General features: G+C 40.3%; 1 protein-coding gene across 2 annotated transcripts in view; it reads left to right on the forward strand.

Moving 5' to 3' along the window:
• The window catches only part of LOC130166909 (multiple epidermal growth factor-like domains protein 11), a 131,649-nt gene that overhangs the window by 47,018 nt on the left and 72,559 nt on the right, over positions 1 to 12,072 (forward strand). For both annotated transcript variants that reach the window (XM_056372758.1, XM_056372766.1), the window contains exon 6: positions 301 to 393. In XM_056372758.1, the coding sequence (XP_056228733.1) occupies positions 301 to 393 (93 nt within the window). The remainder of the gene's footprint in view (positions 1 to 300; positions 394 to 12,072) is intronic.

A 12,072-nucleotide genomic window follows, 5' to 3' on the forward strand; every position in this document is an offset into this window, starting at 1 on the left:
TTTATTCTGTCAGACTCACTGGAGCAGAGCGTAAAGACTACAACAATGTGAAGTGATCAAGCTGACATTTTTAGTTTATATCGATAAATGATAAATGCACACCATACAGTTATGCATGGCATGGGGTATCTACAGATCAGTTTCATCACATCCAACAGGAAAAAATGTTTTTAAAAAAAAAAAAAAAAATGTTAAAGCAACAGTTTATCAGAGTTATGAAGAGACACTGCTTCATCACTAACGGTAACAGATCCAGATGTGTTTAATGTTAATCTTGATGTCCTCTTGTTCCTCTTTCAGCGTTGTGTACGGAAGAGTGTGCCCACGGACGCTGTGTCTCTCCTGATACCTGCCAGTGTGAGCCAGGCTGGGGAGGACTGGACTGCTCCAGTGGTAAGTGCACAACGCTTCAGTCAAATTCTCAACCTCGGGAACAGTGACAGGAAAACACAGGGAAAGTTATGTAAATATAATCAGGTCACATTCTACACTACACTACCTGCTATTTAAATATTACTGTGAGTTGTGAGTGCAAAGAGCTCTGCTTGCAACAGAGTCCTGCAGGGATGATATATTTTTGTAGGCCAACCTGGGAGTTAGCATCACCCTGCTTCCCTTTTTACATTGTCTTTTGGATTACTGCAGAAAGTAAACTCAGTGACAAACAACTGTTTATGATACTGACATGATTTGTTCAGCAGGATAATCTTCACACTTCACACACTTCACACTATTTTATGATTTTTGAAGCATAAACACAATGGACAGAAGTAGAAAGCTAGTGTTAAAGGCTATAAACGAACTACGGCACGCCTACACGACTTCAACGTCACCACCACTAAACTTCAACTTGTAGTTTGATTTGGCTCTTATGTCTTCTACAAAAGCCTTTCCTCTTACAAAGTCTGTAATAGTTTGTGAACACAACAAGGCTGTAAAGCTGGTCTGGTGAGTAGATCGGTTTTCATGTGCGGTGTGATGACGTTTAACGTCCACAACAACCTCTGTAGTCTTGACACTTGTTAGGCCTTCTTCAAGAGACATAAAAATTTAATGAAATCACAACTGGGGTATTTACTGACGTATTTTATGTTGTAGAATAAAACGTGAAAATATGTTGAGCTTGTGTTAAAAACAGACATTTTTTCAGCCATCTAACCAAAAGCCCATTCAAAAAAACCTATACACTTGGCAAGGGAACCAGAAGTGTTAAAATGCTAACTAATTTCCGGGTTTTAGGACTCGTTCAGCAGCAGTCTTTCAATTTTTTTATGTCATGAGACTCAATCAGGATGTCTGTTGTCTTATTACTTAACAGCTGATATAGACACACTAAAGCTGGCAAATATCGGCTGATAATATCGTCCATGTTAGTAAGATCACGTTTTTTAATGTTTTATCTGGCGACACCTTAAGGCAGGAACAGACATTAAGATTGTTGAGCTGATAATGAAAATGATATGAGCGTGATGACAGATGAGACCAAGCTGGACCGAATCCACTTCAGTTTACTTTTTTGGCATCGAAGGTTGTAAATAAGTTTGTTGGTGTTGTTTGTCATGTGTGCTTTATTTATTCTTTCAGGTCTTCCTGTGGCATCAATAGTTTTTAATGATTTATGTCTGCAGCTATAGTTAGCCAAAAGTAACTGGCATGCAGGAGCTCTTTGGTTCACACAGACTTTTTGTACACCTGTGCACAAATCAAACCTGCAGCTGGAGCAGCATTTAATGGGTGGTGCTGACGGGGGCACAGCAGAATGATCAGAGGCTGGGATTTCAAAGGGACACCAGGTCATCTGATGTTAACCTTGAGTGGTGATTAAGAAGATTTTCACAGTGGAGGTCAGTCTGCTAATTCATCCAGACACATGAAGGCAAAGTTTAATGAGTGAGTGGGACATCCTAATCTGTTTGTTTGGCTTCAGATCAAAAATGCTACACGTAGTTTAAGTTCAAGGGCACAAACTCACAGTTTTGTTCTTAAATAAAGGAAGCTCATGTCAGTGTACGCCTCAGATCAGCAGCAGCACAAACACCAGATGCTACATGACCAAAGGAAAGTGTTGACCTGCAGCCTGAGAAAACCTGCTGGGTTGCTAAATTGGAAATTTGTCAGATACTGCAGGAGATCTTTACAGAGCAAGAGCAAAATCTTGAATTCAGTTCCGCAATCACACTGAACGGATTTTTTACCCCAAATTAGTCGTCGCCAACTAATTATAGAATTGGGGCTTAATTCCTGTCCGACTGGTTCTGTCCGTCTGACGTGCAGTTTGAGGGGGACATGAGTCACGGTCTGATTTTAAGCAGTCCAATCAATAAATCTGACCCTTGAATGATCCGTTTGATTTTCTTACGTCAGAAACTTCGGTCGGCTCTGTTTCAGTTTGAGCAGCTCCACAGTTTGATTTCCCACCTGGCTGCTGTCAGAAGATCTTGAATGAACTCTGAGCTGTGACGGCAATAAAACTGAACTTCACTGACAGACTGTAGTGTCTGCATCTTCTCGGCCATACTCACTTCTGGGTCTTCTTTTCTTACTCAAGTAGAATTTTATTATTTGTTGCTCCTTTTCTCTTTTCATCAACGGTGATACCAGTCATCTTGTTTGAATCAACTTGAATAAACTCGTCTTATTTTGTGGTCACATTCGGTGTTAAAACCTACATTGTGACCAGTTGTTAAAGCTGTACAGTGTGAGAATAGAAGTCGTATATTTTGGTTGTGCTAGAAAGATGATTAAAACGTCTGGTCTGACTCAGCATGATGCACAAGATTAATAAAACGTACCAGTGTCTGTCCAGCTTTATGAACACGTAGCCAGTGTAGATATCTGAGAATGTTTGGGTGGCTGTAATATGAATTATCTGACGCTGTTGAATGGCTTTTAGGGGAAGACCAGTAAAAAGGACATTACAGTAATGTAGTCTGCTGGTGACAAGAGTCAAGTTTCCATCCAAATGTAGAACACATTTAGGCTGACGTTTCCAGAGAAGCTGTACAAGAGAATGAAAATGTAAGCGTGCACGTTTGTCATCCAATGCAGATAGTAGGAGCAGGGAGCATCGAGATAAACAGGTGGTGGCGTTAATTTTCCAGTCAGACCATTAAAAAAAATGAAGATGTGTAGAAATGAGAACCATCACATTTTCATCAATTCTCCACAGAGACCTGATATTTTCATTTGCCACCATCTTTCTTTTCCTCAGCAGAGGCGTGTGCGTTGTGTCAGTCACATGTATGTCACAATTTATTCACTAAGTCAGTTTCCATTGCATTTGTCACATTTGCTTTATTGACCCAGCAGCTTTTCCACCTCAGCAAAAGTGTAGAAATGCAACAATTCATCTTTTTTACGCCTCAGCGCGGTCGGCAGCCACAAACCGAGGCGCTATGTTTTCAGCTCCTCCGTCCGTCCCGTTCTCGTGAATGTGATATCTCAGTGACACCTTACAACGCTGTAACTCAGGAAGGGGAGCTTGTGATCTTTGAACTTTGAATTTCTGGTGTTTTTTATTTTTCATGAACAAATTGAAAATGCGCATAAAAACAGGAAAACAAATCCTCCAACCGAAGTTGCTTGTCCCAGCTCATACAACCCATAGGAGCGTAGCAGTGGCCTGAGTACTGAGCCCTCATCATCACATTAACAATAAGAAACACAAGGTTAAGAAACAGTTACGGGTTGGTTACCTTCATGGACAATAACTACTTGGTTAGTTTTAGAAAAACGATTGTTGTTTGAGTTAAAAAAAATACTTCCTTAAGGTTAGAGGGCCGTAATCGTCATGGTTACAATAATAACCATGCAGTCAAGGTTGTGGAGCAGATGGATAAAACACTGATTATTGGTTTGAAATGGGAAACAAGTCCTTGTGGCAAAGTCTGCAGCAGGAGAAGGTTGTCGCCTGATTTCTTCCTTTGCTCCTGTCATACTCACTACGTCTGCTACAGATCGCCTTTCAATAAAACATCACTGTGGGCCACAATAAGCTGCTGCAGACGACCTACAGGGTCGATTTTTTAGAATAGGACAGTCTCAAACAGGCCGATAGAGACACACTTAAAGACAAGTGTGTCCACATGACTTGGAACTGAAATTCTGTACTGTAGCAGAGAGGATGAGCTTTTGTTTGAGGCCAGTGATTTTTGAATAATTTCTAAATTTTCAGCTTCTGAAATAGCAGTAAACTGTGAGTCATGGTTACTGATCAGCAGCTCTGTCAGACCCCGCCATTTTAGACATTTGGGTCAGTGTTGTGGTACGAGACAAAAAGAACTGCACTTAAACCTGAAATGAAGCTATTGCATTTCGATATCAGTCTCATTTTCACTGTCTGGTTCCTCTCCTCAGCTCTTCAAACTGCCTTCCCTGCTGCTCTGGGAGTCCAGTTCAGTGTCTGTGATGGGGGGGGGGTGTTTGAGGGGCTATTGACACTTAATGACTCTCACAACCCCTTTAGACCCCCTTTTATTATTGGTGCGCTCCCAGCTTCATTGTTTACCTGTTTTTATTGCTGCCCTGGGGCCAGGGGACTGAGGCCAAGCTAAGACAGGGGTTAGGTAAATCTTCCAACACTTAGACTAAAGGGGAAGGGGAGGATGAAGTATTGACTGCACAGTAATGTCCCTGTTTAATACAAGAAACAGAGATAAACACAAACTGAATTTAGTGTGTCAGGTTCACTTTGAAAGTTTGGCTGACTTTAAGTTCCTGTCTTTAATGTGCTACAGTTGTCTGCCTCTCTCTGTTCTCCCATCCGTCTTGCTATCATCAACCCCTTTTATACCTCTGGTTTATTTTAGTGATAAACTAAAACTCTGTTTGCATCAGCCACAGACGCTGCCTTGCCGCTGTATGACAGGTGAACCTGAAGACAGATAAATAATAAAAACAACATCTTTTTTCCAATGTCCCATCTCAGATTAATACACCACAGTGAAACTGAATCCTCACACAATAGAATTTGTCATCTGCTCATTACCTGTGGAAGAATGTAATTTGCTATAAAGATGCTGCACGGTGAGACTGAATCCCCCCCATGGGGATATTGAGCCTGTGCTTACATGGGCTGTGTTTTATTTCATGCACACTCTCCTGGTTGGTCAGAAGAAACGAATCCTGCGGTCTGTAGCATATTTAAGGTCTCACGTTGTTTTGTTTTCCAATATACTGCGGCTCAGGGTGGGAGCATTGTTTTTCATGGTGTTTTGCAAATGACCATAGTTAAGTTGCAGTGGCATGCGTTGAATTAATTTAAAGGTTTAATGTCTCACAGGCAGAACAAGATCCTGATTGGTGGACAGCACCTGCTCCTCTAATTCTACTGAGTAAAGTTGATTCTCTACTAGTTCGAATGTTAAAAACTCAAGCTGATTGAGCAATTATTTACAGAAGAAATTAGATCCAGATAAAGTCCAGCTGTGATTGGTAAATAAAGGATGCATTCTTAAAAAATCCTAAACCAAGCTTTCAGTTACCAGTTAATTAGGTACACCATGCGAAAACTAATTTAGTCTAATCCGACAGTTCTGCAGTAAAGCCGCCCTTCATGAAGATTATAATGTCCAGTTCTTTTCCACCCTGTCACTCTGTAAAATACTCTGCTATGATTAATATTTTGTTTAACGGGGTTTTCCCACATAAAAAGTGAAAAAAAGGAAAACTGCATTTGGAAGCTCATCTACACTTACCCTTATTGAGAAATCTGGATCAGGCCTTGTTTCCCCTGCCTACCACCACTGCTTGCTCCAGGTTGTCAGGTGAAAGAGCAGAGAGTATCAAGATGGTTAGAGGAGGACACATCAGAGAGACTCAGCCATGTTTAAGCCTCAGTCCCAGACTCAGATGAGGAGTCTGTTGTGACCAATATCAGAGACTAGCAGACGTATCAGAACGGTTAGCACAGTTTATGTTTTTCTTAGCTTGAAACTGGCAGTGTTAGTGATTGTGCTAATGCAAACTCTCACTCTCTGTACTGACAAGGTTTTGGCTTTATTTGCCCGCCCTCTGTCAAATTGACAGGATTGTTTCCTCAGATATATGACGTATCAAACCTGGCCCTCTCCTTTTTTGCCCTGGTTTTACTCTACGCAAACTCCTCAGAAATGTATCTACCCCTGTTGCTGCTAAATGCTAAGTCACCAGCTAATTGCTAACCTTGTTTGTCTGCTATTTGGTGCCAGACATCTAGAGAACAGGAGATTTATGAGAATTATTTTGCTGACAATATTTCTGAGTCTGTTTATATCTGTGTTACTGAACCAAAACAATAAAGTTCTGGGCCAAAAAATCCAAACAATACTTTTTAAACCCTGAAAACACTGGTTAGAGCTCAGGGGAGCTACAGCATTAGTGATAAATGTCTGTGGGTTCAGTAGTACAGATGTCTTCTTTCCATCACCATGTTGCCAGGGAACATACATTTTCTGCACAATGAACAGTATTTAGCAAAAAACATTTTATAGCATTTAAATGTAAATTCCTGGAGACACTGTTCAATGAGTCTTTTTTTACTTGATTATATTGTGTGACTTTTTTTTCCCTTTTGAAACCCACTGTACATACCAGAAGAACAGATCTCATCTATGTGGAACAAAAAGTGTAAGAAGTGATACAGACTTCACGTGGGCTCTGGAGGACGCTGAAGAAAAGAAGAAGAGAAGGCCACAGGAGCGTCCTCTGCATTGTCTCCTACTGTAGCTAACTAGATTAGCTGGTGAAGTAGTGTGTGTCAGCCTCGGCTGTATTCCCTCTGCAAACTCCAGCCCAGTAGAAGAACTTTGTTGCTCTGCCAGGTGATATAAAGAGCTTGGACACAAGTGGGGTGAAGCAACAAGAAGAAGACGAGGATTTGACGGCAAAGACAAAAGAGGAGACGAAGGAAGACGCCTCAAAAGTAGAGGAAGAAGGAAAAGTGGAAGATAAGGACAAATTGCAATGAAGATGATCATGTAATGATGATTGTTGTGATGAGAGAGATTACCGAGAGCAAGAAGGGTGAGATAAAGTGAATGAATGTCGCATAGAAGCAGTTTAATATGATAAAGATTCGAGAATTAAGCAGAAAGCAAGTTGCTACATGGACAGTTTAAGAAGTGAGTCATTTTGATCAGCAGTGATTACTTTTATTAATTTCAGAGGTGACAAAGATTTGTTAGTTATGCAAAGGAAACGTCAAATAAATATTTTTCAATATCTAAATTACAAGAGTTACACCAATCAAGGGGTTATTCAAGATCTAAGAAAAAACATCCCCATAGGAGACTCTTATGTCACCTTTAATTTATATCTCCTGCCCAAGACTGTTGCCATGCAGAATATTGATATTGGACAATTTTGGGAAGCTGGAGGTCATGTACAATGATGTTTTAAAAAAAAAAAAATGTAATTCTATAACAGCGGTCCTTTGGTAACCATTTTTCCAATCAAAATAAAAGGGACTGACAGCTCCTCATGTCTTATATTGGTTACTACATTTATTCACATATCGTATCAAAACACTCAAACTGATCTCCAAACCAAATCAGATGAATAAGATAATTTAATAAGTAATCAAATATCAATATCCAAAAACCTGAATTTCCAAACATCAGACATCGCAGTGTCAATTTGTGTCTAAAATCTGAGTCATGATTCAGTCAAACCTGAACACACAGACATAATAACACCACTGCAAATAAAACGTCCCTAAATCTGATTAGAAATCAGAGAAAAAAGAAGCTCGTCAGTCGGTAATCCCGTGATAGTTATCAGTACATCCAATGGTACATAACAAACAGGAACTTAAAATACATAATTCGGTACATTTTCCAAACTGTAAAATAATATGGGCTAAAAAAAATCTCAACTAACATTAACATATTTCCTGTTTGTTGGAAAAGTTCAGTTTATATCTGTTCCGTTAACCAGAAGAGTTGCTATCACTGCAAATCACCTACGACATATCAGATGTAAACAAACTTGACAGTAACTAATCTGACTGACAACTGACAAATAATGATTTGGTGTTGAAGAGGGGCGTATGTCTGAGTATTTGATTAAGTTACATTTTGGGCTAGGTTTACTTAGTGAACTTGTGCTGCTTAAAGTTTGTACAGACTCAGAACCTTTGGGAGAGCTACTCTGACACAGGTTGGTGACTTACTGGTAGGTCGCGAGCCACCCGTTGGAGACCCCTGTTTTGTAATATCTGCACAGGGCAACCAAGGTACGGTTAAGGCTGAGATATAGGTTGTGGTTATGGCAAACAAAGTATGGTAGATAAAATGTAAAACCTTAACAGACATGGACATTAACCAAGAGTTTTATTTTCCTCATCCCAACCTTCACAGTACTTCATTTTGTTTTAAATATGGTTTTATAACTAAGGTGAAGGTTTGATTAAAGTTGGTTTAATGCAATGAACCCACAGAGTCAGTTTAGTGTCTATTGTAGTTTTCCAGCCCTCAGCTTTAGTCTTTGGTTTCCTCTCACTGTTTTCATCAGTGTCATTTCCTTCAGCAGCTGCAGCAGCTGTTAAACCCAGTACACACTACCTGCTCCACACAAACAGACCTGCAGCCATGACTTGATATATTGATTAGTTGATTAAAAGAACACTAAATATGATAATAAATGAATATATTTTAATGCATTAATGGCAAAATGTTCATCAGATCAATCTTATCAAATGTGAATATTTTCTTGTTTTCTTAGCCTCTGACCACAAACTGCATATTTGGTGGTTTGGGACTGTTGGTCAGACAAAACAAAATATGTGAAGAAAAAATCTTGGACCCTTGGGAACTTGGACATTTGTCCCTGATGAACATAGTGTAGCATTCAGCAGCTTGATATCCAGTGAGGGACACTGTGAAGATAGATTTTGAGCAAAGTTCTTTGATATCAAACTCCTTGTTGATGCATAGTTTCAGCTCACCTGACCACAGGAGCAGCCGAGGTAGAGTATTCAAAAACAAAACGTGGCAGCAAAACATAAAAAAACAGTCTATGTTGACAAGAGCATGGTGGGAGCAGGATTTTTTTTTATCTGAAATGTTTGCTTTTAATCTCATTTCATTTGGGCAAAAGTGACGGCAGCACGCTTATAGCTCGGGCCGGACCCAGATAACCTCGGCTTGTCTTTCAGCCGAGCTCTGCCGTGGCTTGATGTGGCAACAGTCAGGTTCCTTTGTAAACCCCACTCTCGGATCTCCTGTCCATATTTCACTCAACCATAAGTAATGAGTTTGGCTCAGGTTTTCCATTTGTTGCCATGGAAACGGACAATGCCCCAGCACATTACATTAACATGCCTCTTACTGTGAGCTACCTGCAGCTTTTGTGTCGGCAAAGAACACTTCTGTTTTCAGTGTCTCTTGTAATGGATGAACTTTCATAGTAAAGCAGAGAGAAGAACTTTCTTCTATATAATCAACATGTATAGACAGACATCCCAGTATGGCTGAGTACGTGCGACCATTCATTGCTGTCAAACCTGCAGAACGTCTTTAAAGATAGCAAAGGCGGGAGCAGAGGGAGCATGTTAATCCTGGTGTGTGTGGCGTGTTTTACCCAGTGAGCTTCTCATTTTAGTTCCTATAAATATTATAATAAGTCAAGGTCAAGCTGGTCCTGTGTGGATTGCACAGATGACACCGTGGCTGTCAGTGGCCAACATGGGCACTCGCTCACCACTCTGCCCGGACATATCCATTTATCAGAGCTGGACCAATGCAGATGAAGGCAACACACATAAACACACACACACATACACTCATAGAGTTGCCCACAGTGATGTATTTGCCTCTCTCTGCTGCCTCCTTGCACAGCCTAAGAGCCAAATTTCACACGATGTGTCTTGCTGGCGTCCTTGTTAGGGAAAGCTTGTCAAGGTGTGCAGCAGCATAATGTGTAGCCTGTGCTTTCCCTCCACTGTTGTTCTCTCTCCTCGCTCCTCTGTTTGTCTCCTGTGTGCCTCTGTGCTTATCTCCCTGTGCCACTCTGCAGCTCCACTGTACAAAATCCATACAGATCCATCGCAGTGTAACTCTGCCTTTGCTTCTGCTTTTGATTTGTGTTTTTGTGCGTGTTTGTTCCCTGACACTCAGAAACGCTACACAAGGATTTTTTATTTTTTTTTTTATTTTTTTTACCACAAACTTTATTCAACTATTCATCATGATACGTTTCCTAGTTTACATTATTGTAGTTTTTTATGCTCTGCTCCAGCAAGTGTGAAATAATACATACAGATTACAGTCACTGCATTCCTTGGATGTGGGACTCCAAAAGGTCAAAGTCACAGCACCCAGATAAGAGATCAAATAAATCTTCTTTAGTTTCTAAAATAGTCATCAGTGCTTTTTGACAAGCATTGGCTAATGGGCCAGCTCTTCTGTAGTTGTTGTGTTTCTATAATAATTCTTCTCTATAATGTAGGACATTCTTCTAAATCCATTCAATATCAGGACCCTTGCAGTCACACTCAGTTTCTCTTGTTTTTTTGCGACAATTAAACAAAACAAAAGCAGAGAAAACAGAGCAATGCACACAGCCTGTATTCAGAAACTGAGCCTTAAAATGAGCCATCACAACTTTTGTAACTTTGTGTCCGTGTATTTACCTGAAATCCGCTATATTTTTATTAGATCACTCAGAAAACAGTCAGCCAATCAGAGGAAAGGCTCAGAGCCTCCTCTCTTCTGATTGGCTCACCAACCTGTTGTTACTAGAGCTCCAGAGAGAAGCCTGAGAGAGGAGATGTAAAACTACATTGAGATGGTTTTTGGTTCTTAAAACCACAAATATATCTTATAATGGATCAACACTTCAAATAAAACACATGTAAAATATGGGACCTTAAATTGTACAACACGCTCCAAACTGCTCACATGTGTCCAGTAACGTGCGCTTTAACATGGAACTGAGATGTAAAATTATTATCTAGCAACAGAGATATGAGGAGAGGATGACTGCAGTGACACTGATAGACTGAGGAGCACAACTACTTTCCAGGTTGATCATTCACAAGACTATTAACTGTGTAACAAGCCTCAGCAGGCTTTATTCACTGATATTAAAGGAGAATCTGGTGATATTCACAATATGATATGAATGAATGATATGAATGGTATATCGGAAACCTGATATATCTCATTCCTCTGTGCCTTAGAGCTCCTTTGTTTTTGAGAAATACATTTATTGGGTTTTTCAGAATTAAAGCTGGGTTACCTAATGTATTTCAGAAACATTTTTGTGATATTTCATCAGATTCTCTCAACATCCCGATACCAATGAATAAATGAAATGCTCTGACGATAAACAGAAAAAAGTCTGTCCTCTGTGACCGTCGCAGGGCTGTAAAAAGTCTTTAACCGAATGCAATGATTGGATGGCCTTCCTGTCGGTCAGCCTACCGCCAGCTTGCTGGAGTGCTTTGACGTATATCACTAAAGCAGAAGTCGAATCATCCAAGCGGCAGTTGTGGTTAAAGAAGAGGAAGTTTTCACACAGGAATGGCAGAGAAAGTACAGCCAGTTCCACCCATGGCTGTGACTTCAGCAGCAGCTTGCACTTGGAAAAGAAAGCTACAACCAAAAATAGATTGGACAGAGCAAGACGCCAAACAAGAGTAAACACTGGCGTCGGTTTTCAACGATTCTGAGGGGGTGGGATTTTTATGGTTGGATAGTGTCCTGGTTTTCTCCAGGATTACCTACTCCAGCTTTACACACTTTCAAACTAGTGTCCAGCTGCAGGTGCATCTTTTTATTTGCACCCGACAGTCGTGGAAGTAGTCCAAGAATAAATACCCCAGGGCAGACCCAGTATTCATCAATATCAGATATCGTTTGTTTGACATTTTCCCAGAGTTTCTTAAGCATGATCCATTTAAATCAGTTGATAGTTTGGCGTGATGAAGTCTCCTCCAGCCACCTTTGAAGATTTCTACATCTGTGTTGCTAAACCAAGCCAATCACTTGCTGTTCCAGAATTATTTAGATTCATCTGTGATCATTTTACACCGAAGGAAACCTGGGCAGGACATAGAAGATCATCTAGAAAGGCCTTAGAGCAGGTTTACAG

The sequence above is a fragment of the Seriola aureovittata genome, chromosome 1, assembly GCF_021018895.1.
Source record: "Seriola aureovittata isolate HTS-2021-v1 ecotype China chromosome 1, ASM2101889v1, whole genome shotgun sequence".
In the NCBI taxonomy this organism is placed as follows: domain Eukaryota; kingdom Metazoa; phylum Chordata; class Actinopteri; order Carangiformes; family Carangidae; genus Seriola; species Seriola aureovittata.